We start from the raw sequence: 18,750 nt of genomic DNA, 5'->3' as shown, positions 1-18,750 counted from the left end.
TATAAATATCAGTTAAATATTCTGTTAATATTTTAATTGCATACAATATGATGGAAATTTCACTTTCATCTTAATGCTTTTAAGAATTAAAGTAAAAAGAGAGAAAGGAAAAGTAAAGATCGTATAATTTTTTAACCAAGTATTTTTATTCTCAAAATTATAATTTTGTTATTAATATTGCTTTTTGCAATTAATTTAATCTATTGTGAAATTAATTTTGTTATGGCAAATAATTTTATGTAATTGAACTATATTTCATAAATTTTTTTTCTCACAAGCTATGTCAAATTATTCTTATTTATAATTTCATCAAATCGTATTGTATAAATATGAAATATAAATTTAAAAATATAAAGAGGAGAAGAGAAAATTGAACTGAAATTAAAATCAAAATTTTACTTTTTTCATATGAATTGCTTTGTTTCATCAATAGATTTTTTCATTTTATTTTTTCATGCTTCAAAAAACTATCATAAATAACTTTCCTGCATAAAGAAACACATTTAAAACTACTGAGAAAAAAAACAATTTTTTAAAAAGTCAAATTTAAATACGCGAACATAAAATGTCGAAAAAAATACAACAGGAATTCTTTATATCCTAAATTATATCATTTTTATTTTTCATATCTATTTTTATAAAAAATTTCATCACGAATATATTTTTTCAATGGTTATTTTATTATTGAATATTATTAAATATTATGTTAAAATTATATTATAAAATATTTTTTCAATATGTTTTCTTTATTATAACTTCTTTTTTAATGTGAATATGACAATGAAATTTCTAATTATTTCTATTATTTCTATTAATTCTAAAAATTCAATACTTTATTATTCGAATATATTTTATTATTCTGTTTATAAAAATATAATAAAACCAGATGTAATATTTTTCAATTGATTTTTATTTATTATTGTTTGAAAATATGATTGTATTCGAAATACTTAATATACTTAAATAAATAATATTATATAAACTTAAGATTTTTTTGAATTTTATAATGTAGTTTGGAATTCAAATTTTGAATTATTTTTTGATAAAAATATTTTTCTTTTTTTTTAATTTTTTTATTTGTCTTTTTATTTATTCAAATATTAAATATAAAATAAATAATAAATAAATTTTCATAAAACTACGTTTGTTTGCTATATATATATATATATATATATATATATATATATATATAGAATTTTAAATTTATTTACTATATAAGAAATAAACGAAAAATTTATAAAATATTATAAAAAGTAATGTATAAATGTATAAAAGAAAATAAAAATATAATCACAAGATTTTTTTTTATCACGTATAAAAACGATAATTATAAAAAAAGAAAAATAATAAAGAAATGATTTATTATAAGAATAAATATACAAATAGCAATATAATCTTATAATGAAATCAATGTTCTGAACTTAAATTAAGTCGATAATCCGAAGGTCATGCACTCTCCTTGTAAATATATATAGTAACTGGGAATGCATAATAAAATAAAATGAATGCTATAAATCTCTTTTATATATAATTACATTATATATAAAAATTATACTTTTCATATTTTTAATATGTATTCATGAATATTGTTTCATGTAAAAGAATAATTTAAAAAATTTTATTCCATTTAATATTCTTCCTTAGTCAAGATTCATTCGAATTTCACTTTTAAAATTACATAATTTAAAACATGAGAATTTAAAACAGCTAATTTTAAAAGTGAAAAAATAAATCAAAAATAGAATTTTTGCAATTTTTGCATTTTCAAATAAATCAAGTTTGAAAAATTTTCAAATACAAACAAAATTGGCTAATTCGATTGATATGATTTATCGATAGAGGATAATTTCACATTGTGAAAGTAAGAAAAAATATAGAATAATTTTTTTTTCTAGTTCTAGTTTTCGAAATGATCGAATTTTAAAAAATTCGTTAATTATTACGATCCTTTTTATATTTTGATATTCTTGATATTCTCAAAAACAAGCAATTAAAGCAGTAAAATTATTTATTTTACATTTTTTACTCATTTTCATATAGAATAATCAATTTATCAATATTTAATTCATATGCAATCAAATATAATTTAATTTTATTCGGAAAATTTTCAAACTTAATTTATTCAAAAACGAAATCTCTAATGAAAAAAATATTATTTGTACATTTTTATATAGAATTAGTCAATCTATTATCTTATATTTTTCATCCACGAGAAAATGGCAAAAAAAAGGAAAAACATGATTATTAATGTTCCACTATCTGATATCCTTATATAACACATATTTTCACAATCGAAATAAGCACATCACAATCGAATCATGTGAGAAAGAAAATAAATGAACATATCAAGTTCAACTATAATAAAACGATAATGACTTCGAAATAGTAAAAATAAGTAACTATTAATTATTAACAAAAATGTATCTTTATAATTTAAAAGAATCCTATTACTATATATATACTCAGGCAAAACAAACAGAAATTCTTGCTTTGCTATTTCATTTGCCATCTTCTCGTAAAGATGAAATATACTTCCCCTATATTTCAAGCATCCTCTATAAATACAGGGAAAAAAACGAAAAATTAAAGATGGTTTAAAAACTTTCATCTCTCTTCAATCTTTATACATTCCATCTTGCCATTATCATTATTAACCATCGCATTAATCGCTTCCTCCAATTTCTACTCATCTACCAATTGCAAATTACTTATCTCCAATCGGCCAATTAAACGACGACGCACGCAAACAACCATATCTCATCAACGATCGCGATAAATCTAAATTTCAGCGGCGAACGCGTGCTGAGATCGCGTCAGCACGACCGCGGAACCAGCCAGGAAAGGCGTTACAAGCGGAGCCATCGCCGATCGCCGAGCAGCGGCCGACAACACGGTGGTCATCGTGATCGCGATCGTGATCGTCTGGCGCATCCCACTTCCTCTAGACGTGCAAGGATCTACCGTCATCATGCCTCGTCGTCGACCAGCCAGGACCGGCATAGGCATCGCTCGCCATCCTCAAGAAGTCAGGTGAGTCGAATGGTGTCGACAACCGATGTCTAAGTACGTCGTTTGCATTCTCGATGATGCATCTTATTTCATTTAGTATATTGTTTGATATGACACATATTTTTATTTAGTATAGCATCTTATTTCATTTAGTATATTGTTTGATATGACACATATTTTTAATAGATCGTGTGATCGTGATATATATATATATATATATATATATATATATATATATATATATATATATATATATACATATAAATAATATACATATGTATATATATATATATACACATATACGCGAACGACTCGGGCTAGATATTGAAGAGAAAACTCTTTAGCTCCTCGTGTGTTTTGCATCCCCTGATACCCTTTATTCCTTATATATTGAGAGTATCGTGCATAGTGGCAGATACTGTGGTACTCTTTCGATTGATTTGACATTTGGAAAGTTTGAGGAGATATTATTGTTTGTGTTTTCATTTTGTATTAGTTTAAGAGACAATTTTTTTATATTTTTAAATATTCTTTATCACTTTCAATTATTGATTTAATCGTTTGAAAAAATTTATAGTGTTGTTAAATATTAGTATGATACATTTTAAATATTGTTATTTTTAATAATTTAGCTTTCATTTTATATTTATTAGACTCTATTATCGATTTTTTAAATAGTATTTTTCTTATAAATATTCTGAATTAAAGATTTGAAATTTTTTGAATCATAGAAGTTTGATTATTATTCGCAATTTCATACAAAGATTCAGAAAATTAATAGATATGTTGCAAATTTATTTTTTATATTATTTAGGATCTTAGATTTGGAAATTACAATATATACATATAATTTAACACATTTTTTCAAAATTTCTTTTTTTTTTATAAAATTATAACATATCTTACAAAAAATCTGTATAAAACTTAAATTTCATTCAAGGTTAATACAGAAATACTGGATTATAACATTACGTGAAACTTATTTCTATAGCTTCGAAAGCTTTCATCATCCTCATCCGTAGTAAATATACTTATAAAGTAACTATATTCCCTAAAGTGAAAAAGTTTCCAAGTGCAAATCCTTATAAAATTTATATCGAAGTTACAACGAAATATGATAGTGATATTATATTAATATGTAATGAAGAATTTATTTCTATATTAGTTTCAAAACCTATATTTTAAAAAATTTTTTTCTATATTAGTTTCATCCTAGTGACAAATTAAATTTTCTAGAGTAAAAATCCATTTCAAACGCAAATTTCATATTTCGATAAAATTCACATTATTATAACATAATATATAATTTATTTTTTATTATATTAATTTTGAAAGCTTTTGTCATCCTCGAAGCGAATGTTTGAATAGTTAAATTCTAGAATGAAAAAGTTCAAAAGATAAAGGATTAAAAATGAGGAATTTGTATGCATATTAAATGAAAATAATTAATGCTGATAATTTGATTTTAAATGTTCTCTGAAGTATTTTTGGTAATTATTATTTTCTATAGTTAGCAACTAACAAGAATGAAAAGTTTAAGAGTATGAGCAATGATAAATGGCAGCAATCATAGTTGTAGACTACATGCAACGAATAAAAAGTTCCCTCGTAAAAACATGCACAGATTTATAGATATCGTCTGCAGATAATTTGCATAAATTGTTTGTATTGTATGCGAAATACTATATCGTGTGTCGCATATTATAATATATTTATTATACGTATATATCTACGATTCTATGGATTCTCTACAGATATCCAAGAATATTTTATGAGTACATGTCTATGAAAATGGATTCAGATTTACAGATATTGTCTGCTGACATGATTTCTGAATATATATCCTTCATGAATCATTTGATATTCATTAAGTTTAACCTTCAACTAGTGACATGACGTCAAAATGATACACAATACAATGAGATGACTAAATATTTATTTCAATTTTTATTATTTCATAATATTTAATATTTGTTAATTTTATTGTTCATAATTTAATAAAAATTATAAAATATTATTGAAAAAACGTGTAAATTTTCATTGTTTCATTATTTTTAATTATTCAAATTTGATATTTATTTTTATTGCATTGTTATGTTTATAAAAAATAATTATAATAATTGTATTTTAAAGTAATTAGTTAACAATTCACAAATTTTATTTCCAATATTAGTAAAACAATTATATATATATAGTTAATATATAAGGAAATCGATAAATAAAAAAATATTTGTCAATTTCGAGATATATGAAATTAATATCATGTCACTAGTCAAAGATTAAATATAATTAAATAATTTATTAAAACAGATTTTAAATTTATATTTTAAAATTATATTTTAAATACAATTATGACAAATAAATTTAGTCATAATAATAAATAAAAAAATGAATAAATTTTTTTTATCAATGATTTTTTTATTTTTGTAAACAACTTTTTATTTTATCATTTGTAAATTATTTTTATATTTTTTAAATAAAATTTAATTATTTACTGAGTAATTAAAGTATAACTAAAATATAACTTTATTCTATAATTAAATCAATATCATTCATTATATTTTTTTATTTATGAACGTGTAGAGAATTGTTTGTAAATCTGATCGAAATTTAATGTTAGAATTAACTAACTAATTTTCATACTTAAATACACGAACATTATTAATTTATAAATATAACTAATTATAAATAATTTTAATTATTATGACTATAATATAAATATAATTTATTATAATTATTGTGAGATTTTAATGATCTTATCCAATTTTATAGGATTTATAATTTAATGATTCAATTTGATTAGATATAGTTATTCTGATATTAATTAGATATAGTTAATTCTTTTACGAAATAATAGATAATTATATTATAAATAAATATTTTGTTAGAACATTAAAAATTAAATTATATTTATATTTATTAATTAATATTTTTTAAAAGCATAGTTATTATAAATAAATTAATAATTTATTTATAAAAAAAATTCTTTTAAAAAATTAAAATAAATTCTTAGACATGAAATAAATAGTGTATAAAATATATGGGATAAAAATTTTGCAAGAATATAATAATTTCTCCAAAACAAAATAGTTGATATTCACTTTAATATTATTCAATCAAATCTATTCATATTTTAACTTGTAGGATTAGTCGAACATCAAGTATTTTTCCCATTACTCTTTCGCAAATTTTCAAACTATCACTTGAACAATATTCATTATTTATTTATATATGTACATTATTGTTTTTTAAACTAATGAAAATATGGAAAAATATTTTATATGAAAATTGTTTGACTTTATCACGGAAATTTAATAAAATATTCCGTTTTTTCCTTTCTTATTTAAAAAAATTTGAATATCAATATAATTTTCAATATATTTTTAAATGGAAATATATATTTTTATTTATACCAATTATTCCATGACAAATTTAATATTATATATAATGACTATTTTTCAATAAAATATCTTCAATTTTTTTGATTTATCAACTCGTCACGTGATATATTTACTTTCCAGCCTATATATATATATATATATATATAATATTTATTTTTTTTATTATTCTTATTTATTTTTATTAGAAATATTATACAATTGCAATACATTGTTTTTAAAATTTTTTTTGATTGATAAAAATTATGTATATCTATTTTTATATAAACAATTAAATTTATTTATTTATTAGCAATATTTATAAAGATAATCACTACATTAATTAAAAATAATCATTATACGCATTGCTTGAATTTTGCCTTGAAAATCATAACTAGCAATAATAAAACTGTATAATTCCGTTTAAAAAAAATTACATTGATATTGAAATATTCTATGCAATTAAATAATAATCATAATAAAAAAAGATCATAATAAAAATATCAAACAACACAATTTTCATATGAAAAGATTTTTCGTATTTCCAAGAAAAATTCAGGAAAACGTACTATAGATTGTATGAATCATCCGTCTCTCCATCCCTATAACATCCTCCCTCCTCTTGCCATCTCTGTGAAGCAAGGATATCCGTGTTTTCCCTCGTGCGTCTCGTTCGATAGACCGTCGTCGAACGGATATAAATACGTCATCACGAGCAAAGAGAAACGGATCGATCGAAGAAGACAGAAAACGGAATGAAACAAAAATAAGAGAAGCAAGAAGAAGAAAATGACACGTAGGAAGAGATCAAGAAGAAGAAGAAGGAGAAGAAGAAGAAGAAGAAGAAAAGAGAAACGGGGAGAATCGGTACGCGAGGCACACAGGAACCAGCCAGCCAGCCAGCCTCTCTGGAGAAGGCCGCGATGCAACTAGCGCGAGCACGCGTGTACCCGGAGCAAATGCCGATGATTCTTCTTTCTTAGCCAGCGTCGGCTATTTTCGACCGGCGACTATTTTCGAGGGGGACTCGTCACGCGGTTTCGCCGCGGTTTTAGTGCGAGTTTGCGCCAGATGGCCAGCGCAACGCCGTCGTCCTCCGCATCTTTGTCGGGAAACGCGGCGGCAGAGAAGCCGGTTCGCCGGAATCTGAGACCCGCGCACGGCCAAGCAATTCTTCATCCTATATTCGTCTCGGTTCCGAACCAAATTCGACCGCGAAAATCTCTGATCGAACGAACGAAGGGAGACGATTCTGATCTGGAATGGTCTAGATTCGACCATCCAAGGATCTCACTGATCACAGTGTGAAGTGCGTACAACTATTCTAGTTGTCCCTGGATTAATTCGCAACCTTTGGCTTCTAATATCGATGATTCTGAAGAGATCTGAATGGTCTAAGTTTCATGAAAGGATCTCATTGATTTGGTGATACTAAAGTGTGCACAACTATTGGAGTAATTTCGTTGGAAACAGATGTATGGAAGAAGAAACAAATTCTGGTAGTATTGATGATTTAGAGTCTCATCTGAGTGTTATGTAAAGTGTGTATAACTATTGGAATGATTCGTATCTTGAAAACAGATAGAAGAATTTCATTCAAATTGGTAATATAAATGATCCAGAAATCTAAATAACTTAGATTTAATATATTAAAGGATCTTGTTCTTCACTTCTGTTAAAGAAGTATGTAATAAAATATAACTGATTAAATATATTTTATATTTGAGATAATTTGTACTTTGGAAATAATCAGATATTGATGTCATCGATAATCCAGAGATCTAGAAGAATTTTCACAAAAGATCTTAATTTTCTGATTCAGTGATATGTGTACAACTACTTAAATATGTCATATACTTAAGAACAGATGGAATAAATCAAAACCATTGATATCATCGATGTTCTAATCAGAGATTTAATTAATCTAAACTTAAGAAAGAATTGAAGTATGTACTAGAATACTCAGAATAATTCACATATCCAAGAAGCAGATAGATAGGACCGAAAGTGCCAATAATTACTGGAATATCTGGAATAATTCATATACCTATCCTGAACACATATAGATAAAATCTAAATTGTGTACAACTATGATTGAAATACGTCGTATATCTGAAATACCTATCTAGAAATAGATAGATAAGATCTAAAATATATATAAATTTAATACATATGTATATCTGTTATATATCTGAAGCAATTCGTATACAAAGATCTAAAGAAATAGTCAAAAAACTTAACATACATAAGAATCTCGCTAACCAATAATAATCTTAAACTGTGTACACTTGATACAATAATTCGTATAGTTATCTTGAGAACATCTGTTTTGATAAACAGAACCATCTTACCAGCAGAGGATAATATTTTTCGTGCCAGTTACGCATCGTCGATTAAGGTAACCCGAGAAACGTCCCAACAGTTGACCCAGAATCGATCAGAGAACCTGGATTTAGAAATTCTTACGCGTTGCTCTTGGCAAGATGCATCCGTGAGAGCGGCACGAGAGTCGCGTAATCGTTAAGAACGTACGACCCAAATAGATACGACACGGTTGTCACCCTGGATCATCCTGGAGGCTGGTGCTTGCGTGGCGGCGGCGGCGGCGGCCTGGCCGATGGTGGACCACCCTCGGCTTCGTCCTCGTCGTCGTCGACGATGCTCTCTCAACAGGAGGTGAACTTGTTGATCCCTGGAAACCAGATGTCCTGGTGGCCCAGACAGGGATGGGAAGCTTGGGTGCAACGTGGCAATAATCAACCTAGCAGGGAACTGGACGTGAAACTCGACGTCACGCCCGAGTCTAATGGCACATCGATTTCAGAGGTAGCGAATGAAATGAAATATTTAGATGAGCGTAAATAGCTAAATCTTGGTGGATCCAATCCAAGTGTACGATGATTGACAACGATGCAAAAGTGTTAATTAAGAGGAATTCTTCGATTTTTCTTTTCTTGATTGTTTCGTCAGTTCAAGTTCTTTCGATTATGGTGAAATAGGATAGATTTTTTTATTTGGTATGTTTATATTCACGTTCGGCGAGGCTCATCTATTTAACGCATTATTATAAATAACTGACAAAACTTTTTGGAAATAGATAGTAGATTAAAAATTATTTTATACGCATTTTTAATATATTTAATATGAATGGTAGAATATCATAGAATATTAGTAGATATTTTTTAACCTTGAAAAATTGAGATATGGAAATTTCATAATTTAATATTTAATTAATTTATTTTTTATCATTTTACATGAACTTGATTGTATAATTGAAATAATTAAAACCTCTTTTATTTTAAAAATTTATGTTTTAAAAACAAAATTAGTCTTAGTTCTTAACCTGTAAGTATATAGTGATTTTGTCAAATGTGGACTTAAAAACAGTGCTGCCGCCTCAACACGTGGCGATAACTACTGTTTTGGTACTGTAGCAGTTTGTCGATGAGAAAGCTGACATCGCTGTCTGTCGTAGATTCGATAGATAACATCTACCTGTGTCAGGTGGCGGCACTAACGGCTTTTAAATGCACTGTGAGAAAATTATCAATATAATAATAATTATTCGATAATTTCATGTTTACACAAAATTGAAACCAGCATGAGCAGAAAATCAGTGACATTAATTATTATTTATTATTATTTATCATTCAATTGGCATAAGTCTTTAATATATTCATCAAGAAAATATTAATAAAGTCATAATATGCAATATCATCTATTTCTAATTTTATAGATAAATTATCAATACACTCACAAGCTCTGACTAATATTGATAGTGAACCTCTGATGTTGTATGAAAATTATAAAAGTAATACTAAATTACAATCTATCTTATCGACGTAATTTTTAATATATATGCTATTTGTCAATAATAATATTTCGACATTGATAGTAAAGTGTCGAAGAGATGTCGATATTTTTCACTTTCTTTCATAACTATAAATGTGTAATGATAATTCATCGATTCTTATTAATAACTATGGAAACATTCTCGATAAATAACATACAGAATATCAAATGCTAAATTAATAATGCTTCATCAATGATAGTAAACGTGTTACATTCTATATAGAATGATTTGTTATTGATTAATCATATACTCAAAGCGTTTGTCATTTTCTAACAAATAAAAAATAGCAACATGAGAATTGGAATGCTACTAACCTTTTTGATGACAACAAACACGCCAAATTTTTCCGACTAATGTAGCTTAATTTTGCAGCTGAACAGGAACCAATGAATCTTAGGTCAGAGAAATTATTATTGAATATAATTTAATTTGATTTAAATCTTAAATCACGATAAAGATTATTGGCTCGATTTAATTCTTTCATTTGACGAATATCAGGATGAAACTTACCCAAGTTAGAAGGAAATCTAACAGGCGAATCGCCTACGCGTATACTTGTTTCCGTTGGCCCTTTGCCACAGCAGCAGCTACTGTGGTGACACGAAATGAACTAGCTCGGCAAGCGAGTAAGCATTAGTTAACCGGCCACTCGCTTTAACATTTAAACGCTCCACACGACGACTAGCCCGCTCAAGCCAGCTCGGTCTACTCTTACAAGACGATCGTGGCGCACGCGTTTCACGCTTCTTGGTTATATTTGGCAACCTCGTACTACCGACCACGATAAACACGCATGCGACGTGTAGGGATATGTGATTGGAGATCGCGATGGAAGCTGATTACCGATGGGATCAAGTATCTTGCAAATAGATTCGAATTTTGATTGGATTCGAATTCGTAATGTAATTTTGAAAAATAAGATTTTTATGTATTATTATTGATTGCTTTTCTTTATTTAATAAATTGATTTTATATTAATTATTGATTGGGATTCTTATACAAGGTATTAATTATATGAATTATTATTGGAGAATCGATTTTGGAAATTTAAATAAATATAAAAGTGAAGTATAGCAATGAAAATGAATTGTAAGCAATTGAAGTTAAATGAAATAAGATAGAAATAGAGTGAGACTGTTTTGTCTCTGCAATTGCATTCTATTTTCTCTTCTTATTTCATCTAATGCAAATTTCAATTGTTTATAACTTTTAATAAATTAGCTTTAATCGATATTTTTATATATCAATATTTTTGTTTATTTATGTGTTGTTTTCTAGAATTGATAACTCCAAAAGTGTTTCATGAATATATTAATCTCGAGAGACATGTTTTGTGGAACATATAGAATATAGAAGCGAAAAAATTGAAATTAAATAAATAATTTCTTTTTATTATAAATAATTTTATTTTAAAACAACAAAAATATAAAATTTTTTTGTCATACAGAATAACTTATATGTTATTTCGTATTAAATCTATGTAGTACTCTAATTCTTCATGACAAACATTGCTTATTATTTATTAATTTAATTATTAATTTAACAAATTTTTTTCGTAATTATCAAAGATTAAATAGTAATCAAAGTTCTCTTTAAATGATAACAGAAAATATGTAAAAAATAAAAAGAATAATGAAATATAATCTAATCATTTAAGATTAAGTTCCATTGATATTATCTTTTGAATGGTGATTTAATTTCTTCAGAATTTATTTATTTTTTATTTAATAACATTTTTGTTTTCTGCTTATTAATTATCTCCTTTCACTTCTATATTTATTTTTTAAATTTTTCTTAAACGCATTATATATAGGACTATTTTCACTTTATGAAATTTCTAATCTAATACTATTTATCCACATATTAGAAATTCATAAAAATATATGAATAATAATTATTGGTTTAGATTCATAAATATTATATTGAACTTGATCCCATCTTTAAAAATGATATTGGCTTCTTTTTTCTTTATCTCTTTTTGCAGTTTCATTTTGGATATTTTAAATCATATCATTAGTAATCATAATGATTTTAATTATTCTTTTATGATTATACATTTAAATAAATAAATTTTATTTGGATTTTGTTTAAATCCTTGCGATTTAACATTTTATTTCATTCTTTCTTAGTTTTAATAAATTAAATTATGATTATATTGTAATAAAATTACGAATATCTTTTGAAATAGCTTTGAAAAATAAGAAATTAAGCAAAATTGAATTCGGATAAAATATTAAATTGTGATTGGAAAAAGAGTTCTTAGTAAATATCCAGAAATTAGATATTTTAAAATAAAACATTCCATTTTATTATTATCTTATTATAAATTTTTTAGATATTTATGAAATAAAATTCAATATTATGCAGTATTATGATAATATACGAAATGGTTATTAATTTTCATCATAAAACAAATTAATATAAAATTAAGTATTATTAATTAATTAAGAGGATAAATCCAATTCGACATCCAATTAAGAAATAAGTTGAAAAACAGAAAGATAATCCATTTTCATTTCTTCTCATAAAATATAATAAAAAAGAATTGTAAAATTTAAAAATATTTCAACTTTCAAATGAAATAATATTAATATATAAAACATTGAATAGAAATATTAAAAAAAATCATCGAATAAATTATAAAATAAATCTCGAATCATAATTCATAATAAAATTATTCACTACATAAATGAATGAATAATTAAATTTACATAAATTTTTATTTGTTATATCTTTCCTTTCTACTTATTCTTTTTCATTTTTATTCTTTCTTCAATCGTATCAAATAAATTGTATAGAAAGCACACGGTGTGTCGTTTGTCCTGCATCGAACAGAAGCAGTATAGAAAGAGAATCATCGATTGTGTAAGAGAAGTAGTATGAACCTACAAATAGTACTCCATTCTTGCAATGTAACAAAGTATCACAGTATAGGACAAATAAAATGTTTCATCGATTGTCTTTCGTAACAAAGGATGTAAATGGTGCGTCATTGGTTGTATCGAATAAGTAGAATATATACTTCGGTTTTATCCGATAAAACTAGCATAGAATGCATGTAATGCGTCATCAGTTTTAAGTTAATCAGAATATATGCAGACTAATTTTATTCGACTAATTTTTATTTTAACAGCAATATAAAACTGCGTTTACTATACGTATTATTTTTTCGAAAAAAAAAACTGTTATTTTTTATCGACTAAATAAATATTGAGCTTCGAAGTTCGATGATAAAAAAGTAAAAGAATTCTATTTTGGAAGAAAAGATAATAAAATATTTTAAATCGTAATAATCTCATATCAAAATATTAAATTATAAGATCAATTTAAAAACATGTTTACAAGATTATATTAATAAAAAGAAAAAAGCAAGTAACAATAATTTGAAAATTACAAATTTTTAGTTATTTCATTACTATAAAATATAAAAGACATGTTTTAAGCCAAATATTACAAGTCAAAGAATCATTTTATTTTAACAAACAGAAATTCAATATAGAAATTAGATGAAATTTTTAAAAAAGACTTGGTTTATAAAAAGAGAATTAATATTTTTCTAATTATTAAAAAATATAAAAAAAAAGAATATCCGTGTTATTTTTCTACATTTGAAATAATTTTAACAGTTTAAAGAAAAGAAATACTTATTAATACTTATAAATCATTAGTATATAAATACTTATAAATCATTAGTTATTGAAAAGTTGTGACGTAATTGCTTGTATCAAATTGTAAAGGCATCGATGATAAAAGACTGGACAATGTGACAAATCGAGATAAAATAAATTTATATTTCGACTTTACATATTTTGTTATTTAGTTTTTCACATTAGAAGAGAAGGAAATGAATAAAATTCTAGTTTTATAAATATTTAGCCTATATATATAAAATGTTAATTTATTCATGGAAAATATATCCGTCAATTTCAGAGGCCAAAACAAATAAAAGTTGGTATACAAAAATATGATTTGAGGCTTATTTATTGAGGTACACTAACAAAATTATAAGACATCATAAAAATTACTGGCAAAAGGAATTTATATTATAGCTATCGTAAACAAGTGTTACATATAATTTGAAATATTTTATTTTTAACTTTTTTATATTAATATCTTTAATATCTTGATTTAAATAAAAATAATTATATATTTTTACTTAAACAAAACATGTTAAAGAAATGAAGAATATTTTTAATATTAATAATGAATCGAACTTTTTTTATTTTATTCTGTCTTTTGTATTTTGATCATTTGGTAAGCTTTTGTATAATTAATTTATTCACATAACTTTAAACAACTCCAAAACAAAAAAATTACATTTTTTTTAATCAGAATATTAACAATTCTTGCATCTATTTTAGTTTTCAACGAAATTAGTTTTATCGAAAATATTCAAAAAATATATTAACACAATATATACTATAATATAACAATCCTATGCAAAATGGATATTCATACAATACTCAAAAACAGTATCGTTTTTTTTGACAACATTATTTGTTAATTGACGTTATACGCAATGTAAATCAATCTTAATGCAATATTTTCCCACGAATTTATCGAGTTTAAATCACCCATCTTTTAATCATCGTCTTCTTCCGGAAATGACCGATGATGCACGAGGAAGGGTTTCCACTGATGCCAGGAAAGTTCCGCATGAAATGCGATCTCGTGGGCGAGATTCGAAACTGCGTTATTTTCTAACGAGATGCGTATTTATACTATGATTTTGTAGATAGATTTTGGGGATCTCGTGACATCAATATCATCAAATCTACGACCTTGAAGACACTCGAACTTTATTAATAGTTTGCAAATTCTTCCACTGATCATGAACGAACGCATTTCAGATGTATGAGATTGTTCCGATTTTTGCAGAAGATATTTATCAAATTAATGAACATCGTGTGTACTCTATTATACTTTCACATACTTCACTTGAAAGTATTCACTTTTCAATTGTCTGGAAATTTTAATTGTTGTCAATTATCTCAATGTGTAATTAATTCTAATTATTTCATGCTTATAATTATTTATTTTGCTCTGGTTATTAAAATTTAATCTTTGCACGTTTTATTGTTAGTTTTACTGTATTACATACAATGAGGGATAAAAGTACATCATTTAAAACATAATAACTTTTTTAAAATTGCAAGCAAAAGATTTGAATTTATTTAATATGTTAGAAGGATTAGATACATAAGTAAATAATTTTTTAAAATTGTTATTGTTTGGAATTGTGAAGAAAAAAATATAGATCTTGATTTTTTCAACTTTTATCTATGTAATAAAAATTTAAAATATTGTAAATCTAATTATATATATATATATAAATGTAAAATTTTATCAAAATAACTGTTCGTTGATAAAAAATAATAAAAAATTGATTTTGATAAAGTTCAAGACATATGTTATCTAGACATAGGCAATTTATTTTGACCTAAAAAAAACATGTTATAAATTTTAATTACAAATTTAGATAAAAAAAACTAAAAATCATAACCTTTATTTTTTTTTACACAATTCCAATACAAACTTTTTTTTACACAATATAATAAACTAATTCTGCTAATGTTTCAAAAAATTGAAATCGTTTGATTTTAAAAAAATTATTTCATTTTAATGAATGTATAAGTATTTTTATCCTTCATTGTATGATTATACAGATTATACAGATCATTATACAGATTTTCATCCTTATCAAATCATTAATAATAACAATAACAATACACTTCCTATTTATTTATATTTAACAATTTTAACAGATGTACATAATATATGTATATTTAATCCATTGAACAAATAAGTAAAATAATTTAAATATCATTTTTCTATCAAGATTATAATAATAGATAATCCATTTCACAACTTTAGTCTGCGATATAAATTTAAAAAAAAAGTTTCTGAATTTGAAAAAGAAATATATAATTTATCATGATTAATTTTTTCTTCAAATTATATAAATTTCTATGATTTATGAAAAAGATTGATATTAAACATACATTTAGATGTTTAGAGTAATGATATTAAAAAAACAAATTCATACATTATTGTTAAATATCAATAGGTTAATATCATATTTAACTATGAATCATATTTAAATATGTTCAGCAAATATCAAGTGTCTTATAGACTAATGTATCGTTCAGTCGAACACACCAAAGTATATATTGTATGTAAACAATATGTATTTATAACAGAAAAAGGTTAGTCTGTTGACAGGAAACATTCTGTTTAGGTAGCAAAAGTTTTAGATAGTAGAATATTCAGATATAAAATATTCGTATATTCGCGAAACACTATTGCGTATTTTAATAAAAATTCATAATGTTTTCTGTATATATACGTATATTAATGATAGAAGCTTGCTGTAATTAATTAATCTTACTTTTTTTTCTTGTTAAAAAGTGCAAAAATACAAGTTAAAAAACGAGTTAATAGTGCTAGTGTCTTTTTTTTTTAATAAAAATATGATGATAAAATTCAAGAATTGCACTTATAAAAGAAAAAAGGTATTTATATGCATCAATAAATAACTTATATTTGTGACTTAGAAGGTTAAGAAACGATGTCAATGATGTTTGTTGTACCAATAAAGGTATTAATGTATGTACTCTATTGATAGGTCACTATTGTAGTTGCGAATCTTTACTTGTTAATCGATATTCTTGACTTTTAATCATTTTAAATCATTCGAATTTTTCAATTATTCATATTTTTTCTTCGTAATAATCATAAAATTTTTAATGAAAAATTCTTGCTAATCAATATTTTTATTTCTATTCTATCTTATTTATGAGAAATTTTCATTATTTAATATTGTTTTGATTACTTTAATTGATATTATGCTTCTTTAGTATTGATGATTTTTACCTATCGGTTACGACCTTTGGTATTTTTAGTTGACATGAATTTTCAGTACTTATTTAATATTTATTATAATTACCATATTTTACCATTAGTATTGTATTAGATTACCATAAATCAAATACAATATTGCTAGTCATTGATGATTGAAAATCATATATTATTTTTTAAAATTTTTTTTTATTTTAAATTTATTTAAATATTAAAGATATGATTATATATATTAAAGAAATATTAATTAAATAATATCAGGAAATTGTAACTGAAAAAAGATAGAAAAATACTTATTTATATTTTTTTTAGATATATTACTATTTAAATATTTCTTAAAAATTTGAAATTTTATACGATATTTACTCTAAGAAGAAAGAGGTTGATTTTTTAGTTTTCTTGAAGTTAGATTCAAAATATTTTTGAGTAAACAGTAAGATAATTTTTCTCGAAATTTTTTTAGGAAGAGTTTAGAAAAAAATTAGCTGTTTTCATTCCCTTCAAATTTGCATGATAATTAATTTTTATCTATATAATTTTAATCCACATAAATAATTTTTTCGTATATTTCATTCATATAGTATCATTCAATTAAAGCACATTTGTTATTCATTCAACTTTGAGATTGTTTATATACATAGTCGAATTCAATCGAGCAAATTTATATAAACTAGTTTTTCATTAGTTCAAAATTTAAAATTGTATGATTATTTTCGAATAATGAAAATTTTTCAAAATTTTAATCTTTCAAATTTAATATTATATAAAAATTTAATTTTTATAGTAAAGTTTTAAAGTTTTAAATTTTTGTTTTTTCTTTAAACGTAATAATTAATTAAATATTGTACTTTTTTCTTATATTTTTTTATATTTTTTTTATATTATAAATTATAATATTTTTCTATAATTTTATAATATAAATTTACAGTTTTCGTTAACTCATTTCAAATCTAGTTCAAATTTTTTCATTCAATATTATTTTTATATAATAAGAAACATCATTTGTTAAAAATAAAACTTATTATTATATTATTGAAAATAATAAAGTATTAATTTTTCAATGGATCAAAAATTTGATTAAATTTAGATTTGTTGAATATTTTAAGTATTATTAAAGACTATTTTTATTAAATGTCTTTCTCAATAATAACAAATTAAATTTAAATTTTATTGTCTAAAAAGAACATGTATATATATATATAAATATATATATATATATATATATATATATATATATATATGTTTTCTAATAATCAAAAATTCTTCATTCATATTACATCGAAGTCATGTTATATGATATCATATTTTTAAAAAAAAAAATAAAAACTATAAATCTTCCAAGAAATATTAAGAATATCACTATATCGAGAATAAATAAAATATCAAGTCGCAAAGATTAAAATACTAATGATAATTCTAACAAGTTATTATTATGACAGATGTTTATGCATGTTTGTATTTTTATGAATATAATCTAAATGAAAATTTATTTCAATCTATAAATATTGCAACGAGAATTTTGTTTTATATTTTATAGAAAGTATTAATATAATTTGTTGATTTTTGTTGATTGAAGGATTGAATCTAGAGATCGAAATAAATGTAGAAGTTGATATACAAAAATGTCAATTAAAGTTTATACATAAAGTTCTA

General features: G+C 23.9%; 1 protein-coding gene, 1 long non-coding RNA gene and 1 other non-coding gene across 11 annotated transcripts in view; 2 read left to right on the top strand and 1 right to left on the bottom strand.

Moving 5' to 3' along the window:
• Window positions 1-18,750, top strand: part of LOC411812 (serine/threonine-protein kinase Doa) — an 82,158-nt gene that overhangs the window by 41,330 nt on the left and 22,078 nt on the right. For all 9 annotated transcript variants that reach the window (XM_006559246.3, XM_006559251.3, XM_006559252.3 and 6 more), the window contains one exon: window positions 2,790-3,030. In XM_006559246.3, coding sequence (XP_006559309.1) covers window positions 2,790-3,030 — 241 coding nt within the window. The remainder of the gene's footprint in view (window positions 1-2,789; window positions 3,031-18,750) is intronic.
• Mir9891 (microRNA 9891) lies at window positions 8,974-9,048 on the top strand. The gene has a single exon (NR_130410.1). It is a non-coding gene; the product is annotated as a microRNA 9891 (primary transcript).
• On the bottom strand, window positions 9,617-11,007 carry LOC107965350. Its single transcript, XR_001705204.2, has 3 exons — window positions 10,750-11,007; window positions 10,554-10,631; window positions 9,617-9,918 (listed from the first exon to the last, which is right to left on the bottom strand). It is a non-coding gene; the product is annotated as an uncharacterized LOC107965350 (long non-coding RNA).

The sequence above is a fragment of the Apis mellifera genome, linkage group LG12, assembly GCF_003254395.2.
Source record: "Apis mellifera strain DH4 linkage group LG12, Amel_HAv3.1, whole genome shotgun sequence".
In the NCBI taxonomy this organism is placed as follows: Eukaryota; Metazoa; Arthropoda; class Insecta; order Hymenoptera; family Apidae; genus Apis; species Apis mellifera.
Note: the sequence above shows the minus strand (reverse complement) of the source record. Positions and strands in the feature narration are given on the sequence as shown.